The sequence below is a fragment of the Rattus norvegicus genome, chromosome 6 (assembly GCF_021556685.1).
Source record: "Rattus norvegicus strain SHRSP/BbbUtx chromosome 6, alternate assembly SHRSP_T2T, whole genome shotgun sequence".
Classification (NCBI taxonomy): Eukaryota; Metazoa; Chordata; class Mammalia; order Rodentia; family Muridae; genus Rattus; species Rattus norvegicus.
The window spans coordinates 30,182,538-30,202,758 of NC_141539.1; the positions used below are offsets into that span (position 1 = coordinate 30,182,538).

Sequence of the window (20,221 nt, forward strand, 5' to 3'; positions counted from 1 at the left end):
AAGAGCACTGACTGCTCTTCCAGAGGTCCTGAGTTCAACTCCAGCAACCACATGATGACTCACAACCATCTGTAAGGGGATCTGATGCCCTCTTCTGGTGTGTCTGTGTCATTGTACTCACATACATTGAATAAATAATTTAAAAAAAACATACTGTACAGAAGCTTAACACACGATTACTTTCACAATTATATAAAGAGGAGTCTATAGGGGGTTAGATGAAACTCTTTGTTGCTTTTGTTTTAAGGTACTGGGATTAAACCCTAGGCTTTCTGTTTGCCTGGCAAATACACTACCACTAAGGTGCATTCTATGTCCAGGAGAGACTGTTTGCAAAGTTCTGATAACATTTAAGGCAACCAGTGGTAAACAGTGGCAGAAATGCTAGAAATAGTAGAATGCTAGTGTTTTTAAATTTAAATTTTATTTTTATGTGTAAGGGTGTTTTCTCAGCATGTGTGCCTGTACCACTTGTATATCTAGTGTCTGGTGCCCACATAAGTCAGAAGTGGGTATCAGATCACCAAAAGCTGGAATTACAGGCAATTGTGAGAAGCCATGATATTGAACTAGGAGCCTCTGGAAGAGCAGCCCTGCTTTTAGCCATTTAACCATCTCTCCAGCCCCCTGAATAGTTTAAGGCAAGGACACAAGGGGGAAGTAAAAAGCCAAAGATACAGTTTGTGACATGAGCAACTAGGATGGAACTGCTCATTACTAATACATAGAAGACTGCAAAAGGCAAGGTTGTTGGTCTGTGTGTAGGAATCAGGAATAGAATTTTATACATGTCGAGTTTAAGGTTCAATCAGACGATGGAATAAACAAGCAATCTGATGTGCACATCTGGACTTAGGAGCTTCCTTTAGATCTCTATGTTAAAGTCTTCTGAAAATAGCTTTTATGTGTATGAGCACATGCATCTGCCTGCAGGGACCGCTCCTAGGAGTTGGGAGTTGCAGGTGGTTGTGAGATGCCAGATATGGGTGCCGGGAACTGAACTCTGGTCTTCTGGATGACTAGGAAGTGGTTTTAAACTGCTGAGCCATCACTCCAGCCCCTCGTAGTTAATGTATTGAGAATGAACAAGATCATTACTAAGTTAATTCTAGTTGAGGCAAGAACTGAGCTCTCAGATGCTGTAATAAGGCTGGTGAGATGAAAGAGAACTGACAAAATAAATGGGAAAACCCTCAATCGCAATATTTGGAAAAGCACATGAAAGCAGTGTAACAGGGAAATACGTGCCAAATGCTGCTAAGTTGAGGACCAAAAACTAAAAGCTAACCTATGCTTTGGCATCATAAAGCTATAGGAGGCTTGACAAGGTTCTGTTGAATAGAGAAGGGGCTTTACAATACAGTTCTAAAGAGAATGGAAGAGAACAGAACAGAACAGAAGCAGAGTAGCATGTACTCGGAAAAATTAGAGTATTTAAATATGGCCCGCTATCACTTTCAAGGTTGGCAAATTGCTATGTAATTGACATTTATTTCTTTTTAAGACAAAGTCTCACTATTTGTATAGTCCAGAATTTCCATGAACTTGAGTCCTCCTGCCTCAGTCTCCTGAGGACTGAGATTACAGGAATGGACTGCAACATTGACCCAAGTAGAGACATTTAAAAAAGGGATACAAGAAATAGAGACATAAGTTACAGGTTTCTTTCGCTATCATGTAACTGGATTAGTTCAGTTTGAATGATAGTATATTAATTTTCGAATCCCTGTATATGCAACTTTTTATCTTTTCCCATTGAATTTAACTTTGTATAGTCTTGGCCTGCCATGTGGCTTCCTTTTATTTTCTGTCCTCTGTTATTTCTGACTCCTTGCATTTCCTCTAAGAGCCAATAATCCAAATTTAAATATGCATACTTGTTATATCTTCTCTCAGTAACAAATATAATTAACAATGAGAATTATGGGTCAAATTCTGTGACATGCAGTCAAAGTCTTTACTCAAGTTTGAAGTGAATCCATCGGTTTGGGCTCCTTTGCTCTACGGTTATTTAACTGGGTAGGATTTAATTACAGATTTATCTAGTTTACATTTCTCAAAGTTCTGAAACAGTAATACAAGAGTTAACAATAATTTTCACTTCCACTTAATTTTATTCTATAACTTTGGTTATTTAAAGTGCTAATAAAATATTTGGTTAAAATAACTTACAAATAAGATTCTCGTAATAAACTCCGATGTTAAGAAAACAACGTGCTGGGCATGAAGGTGCACACCTTTAGCCCTATCTACTGGGAGACAAAGACAGTAGGATCTGTGAGCGAGCCCAGTCTACAGAGACAGTTCCAGGACAGCAGGGCTATAGAGGCCCTGTCTCAAGTTAAATTTAAGAAAATTAAATTTAAAAAGAAAACAATGTACTTTTTAAAACTTTTATCTGCATTTATTTTCCGTTGAGTTTATTTCTATGCCATAAGTTTTTGTTGCTTCAGTTTCTCCTGTTACATCTGTGTGTGTGTGTGTGTGTGTGTGTGTGTGTGTGTGTGTGTGTGTGTGTGTAACCTCTTCTGGCTTAGGGACAATTTGTTCCTTTTCAGTGAGGATCAGTCATCTCATTGAGGCGGGAAGCTCACACGTCCAGACATAAGCTCTGTGAGTTTGCCCATACATCTTAGGTGCTCTTACTGAGTATGTTCAATGACTGGAGAATCTACACCTAAACCCTTAAGTTCAGCATTACTTTCCGTACTTTTAGGCATGTACAACAAAAATTCAGCATTCATTTTTGGCCACCAATCCTGAGACCAGCCCCACTGTTCAGCCTGGGTGTACCCACCAACTTCACCATTCAATCCCAGAATACTGCTTCTTTAAAGTGACATCTTTCAGATACTTGGTCGCTTTTTGGATATGCATGCCCTTGACAGTCTGGGCAGTTTAATGGGTGTTCTAAAAGTGAGGAAGATTTGAACCTCTTGATTTGCATGATTTTGTAGGGTTTTCTGGGTCAAGAGAGTAGCAGACTATCTTCAGAAGTCTCTGTCCACTTACAGGAAGAGGAAATGCAAGGGTTAATGGGAGAATTCATGAAACCTTGATTTTTTTCATATTCTTTGAGAAAAGGGGTATGGATTTCAAACATATTTAAATTTATTTAATTTATGTAACCATGCTATTGGCATCAATGGTAGAAACTTGAAAATTCATGTACTTTAGTGGAAATTACTATTCACCTCTAATTTTACAATAATAAGATGCTTTAGTATGTCCACAAACCTTTTGCTAGGATACTGGTGATTTTTTAGATGGGAGGAAGGGGATACTATAATAAGAATAATATAGAACTAGTCTTCTCTGAAAAATAGATATTACAATTTTTAATAAATATGATAAAATTCAAATAGAAACAGAATATAAAAGTTATACTCGGGATTGGGGATTTAGCTCAGTGGTAGAGCATTTGCCTAGCAAGTGCAAGGCCCTGGGTTCGGTCCCCAGCTCCGAAAAGAAAAAAAAAACAAAAAGTTATACTCATAATAGTGACCGAGACTAATGATCTTATACATGTACAAAGAGAAAGGCAGACATAGATCATTCAAAACTATGTAGGGAGGTCATAGTGGCATGGTACACTTTTATTCTAAAACTGATGGGAACAAAATGGGACTGTGGGTTCCATAGCAGGCTGGGCTACTTGCAGGAATTTATCCCCAAATAAAGAAGAAAAAACCAACCCAACCCAAAGATAAGTAAATAGTCCAAGGAAACTTGGATAGCAAAGATAGATTATAAGAAATAACCTTAAACACTTACCTCTTCACAGCAGCGCCGGCTTACAATAGCCCTATAGTCAATTCTGTCCCACAGCTGGTCCCGTAACTTTAAGAAATTAGGGAACAATTTTCTCCAGTTTTTCCCTAAAGCCCATGGAAAAATTTCGTACTTGGCTTCTTCTTCATCTTCTTCAACTGTATTAGCCAGATATCTAACAAAGTGGATGAACAACCCAAGAAAGAAATGGGTAAGGGCAAGAACGATAGATAAGAAAAAAAGAAATATGAAAGAATTATCAATACATAATGGATACTCCTATCTAAAATACATAACTAAAGCAATGACACAACAGATTGTATGGCTTGTTGCACCTTCTAGGGTTTCTGTAGTCCTACAATTGTTGAACTGTTCTGGGATGCAAGTAAGTTACCTTGAATCAATCTCTTTTGAGGATTTCTGACTTCATAGATGAATCTGCAAACAATGTTCAATCTGGACCTTACTAGCTCCTTTCCAAGGCAAGACTTTTCTAGGGTATTTTCCTTATTATTCCAGGAACTGTGGCTTTTCACTCTGGCTAAGGAGAACTGTTTATAGTTCTAGATGAATGACTGTAGGGTACTCTCTTTTCTTATCTTTCTTTGGGCTATATTCAAACAGATCCCTCATACACATTTGGAAGTCAGTATTTTGCCAAATACTTGAGGGGGACCAGACATAAAAATAAGCAGAAAAATACAAACCATGATAAGGAAAATACTCAATCAAAACCAACGCAAAACTGATATACAGGAGGACATTAAAACATTTATAACTATTTTAATATAATTTACTCTTATTTTGTTTGTTGGTTTTGCCTTCATGTATGTTTGCTTGAGGGGGTCAGATCTTCTGGAACTGGAATTAGAGACAGATGTGAGCGGTCATGTGGGTGCTGGAAACTGAACCCAGATCCTCTGGAAGAGCAGCCAGTGCTCTTAACCCCTTAGACACCTCTCTACCCCCTTACTCTAACTATCCGATATGCTCAAAAAAGTAGATACATTGAAACTACACTTATAGTTGAATAAGAAATGAATAAGAAACAAGAAATCACATGAAAATTATATGATGGTACATCATAGATGAATTGCTCAAAAGCATTGATAAAAATCTTTAAAAGCAGTCAGAAAAGAAAGACACATTAAACTAGTGTGTTGGTACACATCTCTAATCCCAGTATTTAAGGAATTCAAGCAGAAGAACCATGAGGTCAAAGCTATTCTCAGCTATATAGTAAGTCTGAGTCCAGCCTGGGCCACATGCAACCCTGTTCCACAAAAACAAAAATGAGGCAAGATGTTACAGGTATAAAGTTAATAATGGGATAGATTCCCAGTCAGAAGCAGTGCAGGCTCCACAGGTCACTTTTACAACAAAGACATTCCAAACATACAAGGAAGCAAGACACCATGAGCAGAACAGAACCCCAAATCTAAACAGAATACAAAAATAACTGTGTCCAGGTTGGAGAGATAGCTCTGTGGTGAAGAGCGATTACTGCTCTTGCAGAGGACCTGGCTTCAGTTCTTAGTACCCATATCCAGCATCTCATAATACCTCGAACTCCAGTTCCAGAGGATCTCACACCATCTTCTGACCTTTCCAGGCACCTAATGTAAATGGTGCACATAAACTCACACATATACATAGTCACATACTCAAACAAATAAAATAACTAAAACATTTGTAAAAATAAGTGTATTTGAAAAAAATTAAAAATAGTATACATAAAATGCTTAACAAATATAATGAAGATTGAATTAGTAATGGAAGATAAATTTAAAGAAATATCCAAAATGTAGCTCAGAGAATATAAAAAATGTGTAACACTGAGGTAGTTGCCACTGCATTGAGTATTATCAACTATCCATGTGACTCTAACTGCTTCTTTGTGTCCTCCATGCAAAAGGCCAGAAGCAGTCACCTTTGCCTGTGCCACATGCTGAGCAGTATGGAGCTTATATATGGCTCCAAGCTGCCCATCATTACAGGCAACAAGCTAGCCAAACAATGACACCAAACTTAACTGAGCCCGTGACTGCAAGATTCTTCATACATACTACGCTCTTTATTCTCCCCTCCCCAGAATCCTACAGCTAATCTCCTGTTCAGAAGGAATGTGAGCATTCAGGGGCAGAGGGAAGGGCTCTCTACCTTCACTCCTTAAACCCACCTAGTAATGCCTTTCCTTCATGCCCGTGATGCTCAAGGTACAGATATTTACAAAGGTTTCTTTCTTTCTTGATCTTTTTGTTTGTTTGTTAGACAAGGTCTCACTATGATGTCCTGGATACTTAGACCTGTGTAGACCAGACTGGCCTCAAACTCAGAGACTGCTGCTGTCTCCTGAGTGGTGGGTTAAAGCATGTGTCTGTGCATGTGGTGGGAGTGCAGGTGGGTTAAGACAGGATCGTTTCACAAAGCTCAAGCTAGCCTGGAATTCCCTATATAATCCATGCTGGTCTTAGTCTAGGATCATTCTAGCTCAGCCTCCTGCATACTGAGAGCATTACAGGAGAGGGCTATCATGCCCATCTATTTATAATATAGATTCCTAAATAGAAACACTTACTACACTCATTAAAATCTGCCAGTGTTTAGGCAATACCTCCAAATTGTTAAACAGATTTGGAAAGCAGAATACAGTATATAACAGCATATTCAATGGATTTCAAAGGAAATTAACAGAGGAAATGGGGAAGATTTGAAGGATAGTAGCTAGGATTTTCTACTAGGGTTCTTTGTTGAAAGATATCTTCAAGCCAAGGAAGCTGATCTAACCCCAAGTAGGTTCTATCAGCATTTTTGAAAAGGCTTAAAGTTAGCTAGAAAGGAAGGCTAAAGACCTCAGCATGTTAGGCAAGTGTTCTACCACCGACTGAATTCCACTCCTCTTTTTACCTTTTATTTTAAGTCAAAGTCTTTCTAAATTGCCTTGGCTGGATTTGAACTCATTCAATAACTAGGCAAAGGAGGGAAAAAAAGCACATAATCAGTAAGTGTAGAAGAGGATGTGGGAGGATGACACAGTATTGCTGGGCATGGTGGCATTTGGAAGGCAAAGGTAGGAAGGAAGGAGGATCCAGTCAAGATCATCCTTGGCTACACAGAGTTTGGGGCCAGCCTAGGCTACAAATACCTTGTCTCAAAAAATTAAAAAAAAAATAAGAGGAAAAAGAAATTCAGGGTGTTACAAGAATACCGAAAGGAAACATTACATGACTGTACAGAAAGAAATTGTGAGCTTTAGAACTGTGGCTAATAAGAGATGCTTAATGAAAAGAAATACTGAGTGAGTCTACAGAAAACACGATTGGACACAGGATGGAAATTATAATTCAGGTTACCTGAAATATAATATAATATGTTAAGCAGTGCAATCTTAAATGATAACTACACAGTGGCTATAACTACAAAACAAGTGAAACAAGTCCAATTTCAGGCTTCTACTTAGATTTGCACTACAGCAATTTTGGTTTGTCTTTAATTCTCAGATGGAGAAAACTACACAATAGTATGATACTGAATATGGATTTAATACTGAAATATATAAATGGCAAATTAACAGTATTAAGGCTGAGTTTGGGTCTTGGGAATATCATACATGCATTTGCATCTCTGCTTTTTTTCTTGCCCGGGCTAGCCTCAAACTCATGATCCTCCCACCTCAGCTTCCTAAATGGTGGGGAAATGGCTGTGTACTACGATACCTGGCCTCTCACTCATTTCCCTGACCTTCAAAGTGCTTTATTGTCTATAAAGTCAAAGTGTTTCCTTGTCTATAAAACAGGAACAAAAAATGCATTTCATAAGAAGCCTACATGGGGGCTGGAGAGATGGCTCAGCGGTTAAGAGCACCCGACTACTCTACCAGAGGTCCTGAGTTCAATTCCCAGCAACCACATGGTGGCTCACAACCATCTGTAAAGAGATCCAATGCCCTCTTCTGGTGTATCTGAAGACAGCTACAGTGTACTCATATATAATAAATGAATAAATCTTTAAAAAAAAAAAAAGAAGCCTACATGGGCTGGGCAGTGGTGGTGCATGGCTTTAAGCACTCTGGAGGCAGAGGCAGGTGGATCTCTGTGGGTTTGAGGCCAGCCTGCTCTACAGGAGTTCTAGAGCTACACACAGAGAAACCCTGTCTTGAAGAAAAAAAAGCAAAACCCAAGAAAACTAAATGTATAAATATATAAGATGTGGTGATTTATACATAATATTACACATAATAGAATTAGCTATTACTATTAAATTCTTCCAGTTAACCAATCATCATCAAATGTTAACTTCAGCTCTTTTTTTCCCCTATGTTCTAGAAAATGTCTACTTAATCATAGATCAAGCTCTTCTGGTCTGATTTCTCGACCAATTCTGATTCTGAATTAAATAGATATTAAAACTTACTCCTCGGGGCTGGAGAGATGGCTCAGGGGTTAAGAGCACTGCCTGCTCTTCCAGAGGTCCTGAGTTCAATTCCCAGCAACCACATGGTAGCTCACAACCATCCGTAATGGGATCTGATGCCCTTTTCTGGTGTGTATGAAGACAGCTACAGTGTACTCATATAAATAAAAATTAATTAAAAAAAACTTACTCCTCAATGCTGACAACTATTGTGATACTCCGGTGTTTTCTATTTATTTATTTTTATGTATTTGAGTGTCATGTCTGCATGTGTATCTGTGAACCATGGGTGTGCCTAGTGCCCACAGAGGCCAGAAGAGAGCATCAGATTCTCTGGACCTGATAGCTGTGCTGGGCATTGAACCCCAGTCCTCTAGAAGAGCAGCCATCTTACTGAGCCAATCTCTCCAGCCCCCAGTGCTGCAATGCTTGTATATAGTTCCCTAATTTAACACTTAAAATTATGTATATACATTCTCGTTGCATCACTGTGTCCAAGTATAGGGTAGAAAAAGCATATTCTTTGTTCTTTTCTTGGTTGGGGAGGGGGAGTTGCTAGTAACGGAACCCAAGGTTTCGTGCATATAAGGGAAGCACTCTACTTCCCGGCATACCACAGTTTCTAAATTGGACTCTTACGTTTAAGCTTAGTGCTGAATGGTGGCACACATCTTTAATCCCAGCACTCAGCAGGTAGAGGCAGGTAGATCTCTGAATTCAAGGCCAGCCTGGTCTAGAGAACAGGTTCCAGAACAGCCAGGTCTATACAAAGAGACCCTGTCAGAGGGCAGGGCAGTGCTGAGGAGTTACCCAGAGCTTTGTGCATACTAGGCAAGAATTCCACCACTGAGTTTTATGTCAGCCTGAAATTATATTTTTTCCTAACTAAATTATGACCTATAAATTAGAAAAAGACATCATTAAAACAATTTAACAAATAGCAAAGTTATCACTAGTTAATGTGATATCAACAGAAAATCTGGAAAATAAACAATATTCAGTGTCTGATGACACCATCAGTGAACACAAAAGTATTAAATATATGTAATTCCTATCTTTTAGATATAGACCTACAAAGAATATATGCAAAAACATTTTCCTCAAAGGCTCACATTATAAAAGTATGATGATGGTTTTATTACATACTAACTGGCAATTTAAAAGAAAATAGTCTGGCTTTTAAAATATATATAACTTGCTGGATGTGGTGGTATACACTGTTAATCAGCACTCAGGAAGCAGAGGTAAGTGGATCTTTGTGAGTTCAAGGTTAGCTTGGCCTACAGAGTGAGTTCCAGCATAGACAAGGCTACACTGTTTCAAAAAAACAAAACAAAATAAAACAAACAAACAAACACACACACACACACACACACAGAGAGAGAGAGAGAGAGAGAGAGAGAGAGAGAGAGAGAGAGAGAGTGAGTGTGTGTGTTGGGGAAGTTTATATGAGAGCACTGTTAAAAATGTAAAAGATACAATGTAACCTGAAGTGGGAACAACAAATTTCTGGCCTGTAATGTAAGGCAATGAAAAGAGCACAAAACGGAGTTGGGGGTTTAGCTCAGTGGTAGAGCGCTTGCCTAGGAAGCGCAAGGCCCTGGGTTCGGTCCCCAGCTCCAAAAATAAGAACCAAAAAAAAAAAAAAAAAAAAAAAAAAAAAAAAGAGCACAAAACTATCCTATTGAAGTGAAAAATATATAATTTCCATATACAATGAGGCCTATTAAAAATAGCCATAAAATTTAAATATTTCTGCTTTAAATTACAGATCACACATATTGTAAATAACCAATAAAATTCACTTAGTAGAAAGCATACTTACAGAGCAATAAAGAAATTTATCCTGGTATGTTCACTTATAGTAAATTTAGCTCTCTTGAAATAAACAAAGGTCATAGCCAAAAGATACTACAAGGAAAAGTTAGAAATGAGTATTAATGGTTTGCTTTCACTAATACAACTGCTATAAGATAGTTGACTTTAAACTAAGGCAATATTTCCCTTTATACAATCACCAGAGTACTTATTGTTTGGCCCCTATAGTTGATTCACTTGAATAGTGTGAGAAAGAATTATTGATAATTTATTATATTTAGTGAGGAGGATTTCTAAATTTTATCATAGCTGGTGTATTCTAAAACTAAAACTCTACTTTTTTCTATCTTATATTTCAAACTTATAAAGAAATTGAAATAGTTCAATGAGTAGTCAAGCGTCTTTCACCTAGATTCACCAATAGTTTTAAAACTGTATAGCAAGGCCTAACTTTCAGTGAGAAAACATTTTAAATGTCTTATTAAAAAGACACACAATTAGCTTATTAGAACATATGCCAAACTCTAATGTTAAACAAGTTATAATATGAATATGGTTTTTCTGTCTTGTTCACTATCTTGTAAGGGCATCATACAACAAATGACTCCAGGGCTCCCTTCATTTCTATGTAAAGGATTTTTTGAAATAACATAGTCAAGTCTTCTGGGTCAGTTACTTTTCAAACACTGCCCCCTGCTGCACAGCAACATTAAAGCACATAAACTGTACTGCTTGCCACGACTCTAAACCAACTTGAATATTTGGTTATATCATTACTGTTTATTTGAAAAGTGATACTTTGATTGTTTTAAAAGATTAAATTTTTTGGATATTTTATTAAAATTTTACCCTTATTTATATTCATTTATTGTTTTTTGTTTACTTATGTTATATGTCAGGCTACTACCCAGGGGTGGGGATGAAGAAGTCGGTTCCATCCTCTCCTTCCACCATGTGGATCCTGGGACCAACCGGGTCATCAGGCACCTTCACCTGATGCAGTTGTACGTATCCCACCCGCATCGAATTATCAAATGTCTATCATAAAATGTTAGTATGCCTCAGATTTACCTCAAAATAGTTTACATTCCCGAAAACAAACAAAAATAGGTTGATTATTTTTAAGAACCACAGGAAGATCTTTGTTTTATTATATGTTGTATGTGCTTTAATGTTTCTAAACTAGTTTCCACAGAGAACAGCACTGTCTATTCAAGAGGACACAGAGTTTGATTCCTAGCTCTCATATGGCGGCTTATAACTGTTTACAAACCCAGTTCGTGGGGATTTGATACTTTTTTTCTGGCCTTCAAAGACACCAGGCATGCAAGTGGTACAGACATATGTACAAGCTAAACACCCAAATACATAAAATTAAAGCTTTTAAAAAAGGTTTCCAAAATATTTTTTGAAAAACAACTTTAGTTTTAAATTACGTGTGTGTGTGTGTGTGTGCTGTAGTTGCCTGAGGAAGCCAGGAATCTCCAGCTACCCTGGAGATGGAGCTCAATGCAGTTCTGAGTCACTTGATGTGGGTACTGGAAACTGAACCCGGGTCCTCTGCAAGAACAGGAAGCGCTCTGATCCACTAGCAGATTCCCCAGCCTCCCAAATTAAAAAATTACACATTTTTATCTTTGTCACATTTAAGTATGAAATAAAAGCCTTCATTTTGACATTTAGTATGAAATCAGAAGCTAATTTTCTGAGCATTCTTTTATTTTTATTTATATTTTAACTGTTATTGGACTTAATTAATATATGACTGCCTAGTCTAAATGAATATCTACAAAAGCAAAAGGACAACTTTTCAGCTGACTCAAAAGCATACAAACATATTGGAATATGTCCACCAAAAAGCATTTACCATCACTATTCCTAATATATTTGACAGTTTATGGGACTCCAATATCTAATTGAGAACATGTTCAACTAATTTTGGCCTGTGAGATTACTAGGAAGAGGATAATGCATGACTAGTCTGAGTGAAAATAAAGTAGATGGACACTGTGGCACAGTCCTGTAATCCCCTCACTCTGGAGGCAGAGGTAGGTAAATAGCTTCCAGTCCAACTCTACAGGGAAAGTTTTAGGTCAGCCAGTGTTACATAGTTAAACCTGTGGGGTGGGGAGGGAATAATGATACACGTGAATCAAAATGTCACAATGAAATTAATTTCTTTGTATACTAACCAAAAAGAGAATGATTCATTATTTTACAAATATTTTTAATTATGCGTGAATGTGAGCATGTGTGTGAATGTGTGCACAAATGCACAAGTAAACCCATGCTCTCTGGAGATGGACTTACAGGTAGCTGTACGCAGCCAGATCGGGGTGCTAAGAAGCAAATTTGAATTCTCTGGAAGAGCAACAAGTGCTTTTAACTGCTAATCTATTTTTGTGTCTCACAAGCCATTTGTTTTATAGAATAATTCTCAATTTTCTTTTGTCTAGTGTTTCTCAAAAAAATGTGACAGTGCTGTTCTATGGTTGTTATCTGTCAGTGAGGAATTCCAACATGGAATAAGAGATTATTTATACCATCATAAATTATAGTAACAGCAACTTAATGCCTACTGAAATAGTAATAAAACTGTTTAAAAAGACAATTGGACTTTTATGTCTAAATTATTTATAAAATATTTCAAACTTACAGAAAATTCCCTTAGTGGCATGAGTTTCAAGAATTTTTTCTCCATACCAATTAAAGGTAACCAAAATGTACTGAATCTAGCTGAGCACAGAACATGTCTGTTATCCTAGCTCTTAGGAGGCTGAGGCAAGGCAAGGCTGGAGTGAAAATGTATCCTTGCACTTCCCCCACCAAAGTATGGTATCTCTATTGATTCTTGTTTCCAAACAGATTTGATAAAAATTAAGTGTAAGAATTCTGCTTTGGGGGACAGTTAGATGGCTCAATGGCAAAGGCACACGCTGTCAAGTCTGATGATCTGAGTTCAATTCCTATGTCCCACACGGTAGAAGGAGAGAACCAACTCTGGCTATAAATTGTCTTCAGACCACATACTGGCTATGGCATACATGCTGACACACACACACACACACACACACACACACACACACACACACACACACACACACACACCAAAAGACTTTTGATCTGAAGAGAGAATGTAGGCTAGCTATTTTTCTAACCGTAATGAAGGAGAAAGTTCTTGTTAAATCATAAAACTTTTTATGGTCTAGTAACATAACAGTGATGGTTTATGATTATACTATTTCTAGTTTACCTTGTCTGCGATTTTGCAGCAGCAGTCCATCCACAAGAAATCTTGAATTAAATCATCATCTATAACAAAAGATAGCTATGAGTTATCTTCTTAAATATGTTTTCTTTTGAAGAAATCATTTCTAAACTGAGACATTTTAAAGTAATGTTTAGAAATTAAACAAAAATGGTTGCTAATGTGAAGTTGTCAGTTTTTTTAGTATATTTATCATTGCAAGGACTGTGCGTTTCCCATCTGTTTCCCTTTATTATGCTTATACTCAGATTTAAAGGAGAATAATATTTCTGAGTTTCCTGAGTATCCAACAGGCTGTTAGGTACCAGCTCTTGGTTCTTTTGCAGTGTCAATCTTAAGAGGCAGAAATGGAATCTGGTGCAAGATAATTCATCTTCTAAGAAAAAAACAACTTAATACTGTTCTGAGCGTATTGTTTTTCTATTACCTTCTCCTCTTAAGGTCCAGGGGTTTTTTTGGATGGGGGAAATCCTTTCCTCCTATTTCCTCTCTAGTCTACTTATTATTCAAACAAAAATATAAACATGTGTATATAAATAATTTCAACTTTTACTTACATTTATAAGTAGCATTTAATTTTGAGAAAATTGATTAGGATAGAAAGATCAACAAAATCAAGAATAATATCTACCCCAGAGTAGTGGTGCATGCCTTTAATCCCAGCACTGGGGAAGCAGAGGCAGGCAGATCTCTGTGAGTTCAAGGCTCGTCTGGTTTACTCCAGGCAGCCAGGGATACATGGTTAAGACCCTGTCTCAAAACAAAAACAAAGAGAACACAACAAAGGCCAACATCACAAAAACAAAACAAAACAACACTACTCATTTTTATTTGAAAGCATTAAAATAACCTCAAAATATGTTGAAAACTGTCAGAATATAAGAAAGTCCCCTTCATTCTATTAAAAAGGCAAAAGTTCTTTATGTTCATTTGGCAAGTTATGTTATGCCATTGTAATTAATATTTGGAAAATTCTAGGAATGACTATTGATTTTCTCAGAATTAGTTTTGTTAATTCTGTTTCTATTTCACAAGTTAACTAAAATGGTAGATTCGAGTGTTTTCTGAGGATTCTGAAGAGTATTCAAAAAGTTTGTGGATAAGGGCTGGAGATGACCAACAAAATAGGAATTTGGCTTGTCTGTGATCCCAGTATTGGCAGCTCAAGGAAGGAGGATTAGAAACTCAAGGTCATCCTTGGCTACATAAAGAGTTTAAGGCTAGCCTGACATAGGTGAGACCCTTTCTTTCTTTTTTTTTTTTTTTTTTTTTTTTTTGGTTCTTTTTTTTTCCGGGGCTGGGGACTGAACCCAGGGCCTTGTGCTTCCTAGGTAAGCGCTCTACCACTGAGCTAAATCCCCAGCCCCTGGTGAGACCCTTTCTAAAACAAAGTGGGAGGAGTAAAGGAAAGTATGTGGGTAATAATTTTGTTTTATTCTTAGTGAGAAATGTAAACATTTACCACTCTACATTCTGATGGGGAAATCTTTGTAAATTGTTTGTATCCCTTACGTATTTTATGTCATCATTGAATTTTGATATCCTTTATTTTCTGTCAAGTTTGCTTACGTTCACATAGCCTTCCTCTATAAACAAGAAGGTCTGTGGATTGTGTGGTATAATTTGATTTCATATCAGGAAACATTGACCCTATCCCTTATTCTAATGTCTACCTTGCTGCCACACCTGCAAAAGCAGGCTCCTTTCTTGTCTGGTATAAATACTACAAAGAAGTCTCTATTTGTCTGTTAATAAATATATAAACAAAGTAGTCTTATATATTGTATATCTATTATATATTTCAACTTCATTATATGAACATGTTGATAACTGTTCTTACTTTTAAACAATAATCCAAAAGATAAGACTGAGACTTTCTAGATTGATCAATATTCCTATTTTGCTTTGTTTTAGCTATAAAAGTCTTGGAAAACACCTTCTGGCATAGTCAAATTGAGTTGGTACCTCAACTGAATCTCTATACTCTTTTAGGTCAAACAAAACTGGTTTCCTGAATTGCTCAAAACATACGCTTGGCATTTAAATAGCCTAAACAGATCAATTTGGATGTTTTCATTATAAAATGACAAAAGAGGGCTAGCAAGATGGCTTGGTGGGCAAAAGCACTTACCACCACAGGGCTTGACAACCTGTGTCCAATCCCTGGGATGTATATGATGGAAGGAGAGAACCTACTCACAGTAAGTTGTCCTCTGACCGCCACAAACATGGTGAATGTGTGCACTCCCCCACCCCGCACAAATAAATACACTGTAAAAAACTGACAAAACAGATTTACATTCTAATTTTTAAGAACACTAGACTAATAAAATGTTTTACACCTACCAAATAATTTAAAGAAAGCAGTCATTTCCTGACGCTGTATAATTAGACAAGGCCCTCTGGGCCGCTTAGGTTTGTTATTATGTGCATTTTTTTCAGATGCTTGCCAACTATCTTTAAGAATAGGACGCTTCAGACTAACAGGCTTTCTAGTTTGATGTGACCTATTTGAACCTGATTTTACATGAACAGTGACAGTAGGTGGTGTCTCACAACACATCTGATTATGCCGCATTTTAGCTTCCCAAGATTCCTATAAAAATAAAAATACAAAATTATTGATCACATTCATGCATTTCTATATAAAAACTAGCTGGATACTATCATATGCAATCATATAGAATGTTGATTTTGCTATTAAAACGTTAGTTGTAACACTGAATCATATTAGAAATTGTTCTTACAGTGCTCAGAAATGCTATGCTTCCTCTGGGTAAATGGTATACTCCCTCTTGTTCCTTTTGGCTTTGGTTATTCTGGAATGCAAAATCAAATCTGAAACTTGTTTATTCTTTTTTCCTGGTAAGTGTTCCTTGATCACAAATTTTCCATATTCAATAGGCAGTTATTGGTATTTTCTGAAAAGTTTTAGCAAATAAATGGCACATGTGCTTTGCAGGCTTTTTATAAACTCATGCTGTGTGTGAGTGTGTGTTGTTGAGATGGAGTCTCAATATGTAGTTCTTGGCTGGCCTGAAACTCATTAGGTAGACTAGGCTGGCCTCAACTCTTAAGAGATCTGCATGCTTCTGCCTCCTGAGTCTGGGTTTAAAGCTGTATACCACTATGCACAGCTGTAAATTAATCTAATTTTAAATTTGTTGCCATTCTATCTGAATAGCTGACTCTAAGCATATGGTATAGGCATATAGTATATAGTGCTATGAAAGTCTGGAATGAAATTTATCTGTCATTATCCAACAATGTGAATGCTCATTACTATTTGGGGTTTGGTGATGACTAGTGAATATTACAATTATATTACTTTTTGGCCAAATTTTTTCTATAATAGTAAGGAATTGAGATATCAATAGACAAAGGAACAACTCCAAGATACCAATGAGAACCTCTGAGTCTATGACTCATAGTGACCCAGGCAGCCACACTGCTTGGCATTCAAAGAGCTATGTACAGATTTTCTCTCCTGACTCTTAAAATCTTCCCTGCTGGAGGTAAGGCTAGAACCAATATGAAAACTAGCTGGGTAGTGTCAATACTATCCAATCTGAGAGCCACATCCGTAGTTTTATATTTCGTATGCATTTTTATTTTATGTGCATTGGTATTTTGCTTGCACATATCTGTGTGAGAATATCAGATGTACTGGAATAGCAGACAGTTGTGAACACAACGTGGGTGCTGGGAATTGAACCTGGACCCTCTGGAAAAGCAGCCAGTGCTCTTCACCATTGAACCATCTCCAGTCCCCCACAGTTTTATATTTTTAAAGCTGTATTTAAAAAAAAAAAACCATGAGGGCTGGAACTATAGCTATTTGTTAGCACACATGAGTTGGGCTCAATCCTCAGTGCTTAAAAAAGGAAGTTAATTTTGATATGTCTAGTGCAATAGATCTAACATAGGCTTAACATCTCTCAATATAAAAATTAATGAAATATTTTATATCCTAAATCATTTAAGTCTGATACATTTTAAATATTTTATACATATCTCAATTTTGATGCTAATCGTTAAATAGTTTGAAATATAGTTTATAAAAATGAAGTAGGGCTGGGCAGTGATGGCCCATGCCTTCGATCCCAGAATTTGGGAAGCAGAGGTAGGCAGATCTCTGTGAGTTCAAGGCCAGCCTGGTCTACAAACTGAGTTCTAGGACAGCCAGGGCTGCTATACAGAAAAACCCTGTTTTGGAAAAAAAAAGCCCAACAATAACAAAAAAAATATATAAGAGACTATTTTATACTCTTTCCACTTCATATTTAAATTAAGTAAAAACTGTACTCTTATTTGTACCGAGACAAATTCGGGTACTTAATGGTCGCATAAGGCTAGTGGCTACAGTGTTAATCAATGTAGGGTATATTAAGAATTAGGCAGAGGATCTAGAGAGATGGCTCAACAGTTAAGAGCACTAGCCATTCTTCCACAGAATCCGGGTTTGATTCTCAACACTCACACAGGGGTTCATAAGCATCCAACTCCAGTTCCAGAGGATTCGATGCCTTCTGGCCTTGGAAGGCAGCAGGAATACAAGTGGGGTGTGTGTGGTGTGTGTAGAAAGGGCAGGAGGAAGATAGAAGGAGGGAGGGAGGAAGGGAGCAGGAGAGGGAGAGGGAGAGGAACTAGGTAGAGGATTGCTAGCCACAGTACCTGTAGCACAGCTATATCTTTAGTCTGAGAACAAGCCTGGACAACACATAGAGACTCTATCTCAAAACCAAACAGAACCAACCAACAATCAAATTAGATAAAAGGAATGATAAGTTTTACAATTTTTCTTGTCTTTTGATTCCTTCATCTGTCTTTCTTCTGGGGAAAACAACAACAACAACACAGTCATCAAGCTTCTCAAATTGATGGGGCAGGGCTAGGTTCAGAGGTAGGACATACCAGAATACAGAATACTGTGGTACATTTTCCAGGAGCTAACTTTTACTCAATGGTAAGTGACTTTCAAACAATGTTTTTATATTGAAACTATAGGTCAATGCAAAAATGCAAACTCCGTGTATCAGATTATTTCATCTAAGACTTGAGAAAACAGGAAAAGGCAATGTCCCAAGTAGAGATTCACTGAAGTTAATAAGACTGGATCAAAGTTGTGCAGTTAAGAGCTTACAAAGAAAAACTACGGCTTGTGTCAAATTCCACTTTGCAGTATCTTTTTAATATAGCTCTTTGTTTAGATGCATCAAAGAGTAAGAGTTCTCCTGAAAGAGGAAAGAAATAAAGGAAACAAATAAAAAAATAGAGGAAACAAATTAAAAGATGGGGTATTTCTCAAGAGGAAGAGTGAAAGGGGAAATAAGAGAAGCTATGTAATTTTCTTCAAACAAGACACATTCTGTCCTAAAGGGAAGCTGCTTAAGACTCACAAAGTAAACAAAACAAGGCTCTGAAAAATAACTCACACCTTCACCAGCCCCCTCTTCAAGGTTCTACAGCCTAAGGACCACTGAGGAGAGCAGCTCTCCCAGCCATCCCCGGTGCTGGGTGGGTGTTTCATGAAGCAGCTTTATACAGGCTTCTGTCAGTAAGCCCTCACCCATACTCCTGTAAGTAACCCCAGTAAACTCAGGCTTCTCCAAACTGGACTTGGTGGAATTCCTACTTTGGTCTGTCACTGATTCCCTGTTTAGGGTGAGCAGATACTGGTTTGCCCCTCTCAAGGAAAAGTCTTACAGCATAAGGTAAAGATCCCTTAATTCACTTGCATGCATTCTACCCAACATTTGAAAAAAAAATTCTCAGCAAAATTCATAAAGACGATGTCTGGGCTTGTGAGGTTTAGGGTTCTTTTGTTTGCTTGTTTTGTAAATACACCTGAATTTTGTACGCATCTGAAGAAAGTTCTCTCTGCGTCTGGCGACAGGATCATGAAATAGAAATAGTTTTTCTGTGTGAAAATCAACAGCCAATTCCCTGGCGACTGGCGGCAAGTAGGCACGAGAACGTTCGTTCTTTTGGAGAGACCGGCTAGGGGGTCGCGGTGAGACCACAGCAGCTCAGAACTCAATACCCCGGGGCGACTCGGGGCGAGGGCGTGGGTCACGGAACAAAGTGGCAGGACCCGTGTGTCGACCCCGTGAAGAGGCAGAGCCTCGGTCCCCACCGTGCACCACCCCACGCCACCTGCCGGGGCCGCAGTGCCAGTCTCCGCAGCTTGCCCGGGGGTCCCTCCTCTCGCCCCGCGCCGCCAGCTCCTGTCCCCGCCTCCGGGATGCTCGCCCACGTCCTGGCCCTTGGAGCGGACCGGACGCTCGAGGCCGCGAGACCGGGAGCTGCGGCGCTGAGGGCTGCGGCATCCCCGCCTCCTCACGCAGGACTGAGGGAGCGAGCGGAGGGCACAGGCGCCGCCGACACTCGGGACTCGCCATCAGGCGCGGCCGCTCGGTGCGGGCGAAGGTACCTGTGCAGGTCAGCGAAGCGCGAGCGGCCCGCAGCCTCCGCCTCAGCGATCTACCTCAGGCGGTTGCGCGCTGGTCGCAAGCCGCAGGCCGCAACACCCGCTTACCAGCCTTAAGCTGCGGGCCGGGAGCACGCGGCCGATGGAGCCAATCAGAACACGGGATCAGCCGGGGGCGGGGTCGGCGCTGTCGCCCCGCCCCCGCCCCGTCCCCGCGCTGAGCTGGGCGCCTTTACCTTCTGCCGTTATTCCGCTCTAGCTCTTTGGACCTCCTTGATGCGATCGCGCTTTCCTGCGAACGCTGTCTGTGTGCAGCGGTTGAGGAGCTCCGTACAGGACGAGGAGACGGAGCTGCCCTGCAGACCACAGCTGCCCACCGTTCTCCCTCCCAGCCTCTCTGCACGCGCCTCGCACCTGGGTGCTGAGAGAATGCTGCTTCCAGAACAGAGTGTGCACAAGTGTGTAAGAAGAGGAAGATACCAACTACGCTAGCCCAAAAGGTGTGAATAAAGTGGCCTTCA

The 20,221-nt window shown here is 38.8% G+C and overlaps 1 protein-coding gene across 7 annotated transcripts in view; it reads right to left on the bottom strand.

Annotated features, from left to right (window-relative positions):
- Spdya (speedy/RINGO cell cycle regulator family member A) overlaps positions 1–19,815 on the bottom strand; it is a 44,710-nt gene extending 24,895 nt beyond the window's left edge. Inside the window, exons 1-5 of one of the 7 annotated variants that reach the window (XM_087552224.1) lie at positions 19,704–19,815; positions 15,617–15,866; positions 13,256–13,314; positions 10,010–10,095; positions 3,775–3,946 (exon numbers count right to left, since the gene is read on the bottom strand). In XM_087552224.1, coding sequence (XP_087408350.1) covers positions 3,775–3,946; positions 10,010–10,095; positions 13,256–13,314; positions 15,617–15,848 — 549 coding nt within the window. In that variant the 5' untranslated portion in view covers positions 15,849–15,866; positions 19,704–19,815. Of the gene's footprint in view, positions 1–3,774; positions 3,947–10,009; positions 10,096–13,255; positions 13,315–13,901; positions 15,867–19,117; positions 19,556–19,703 lie in introns of those variants that run through there. The other 6 variants (NM_138855.2, XM_087552226.1, XM_087552227.1 and 3 more) reach the window with 6 other exon arrangements.
- Between the last annotated feature and the right edge of the window lie 406 nt (positions 19,816–20,221).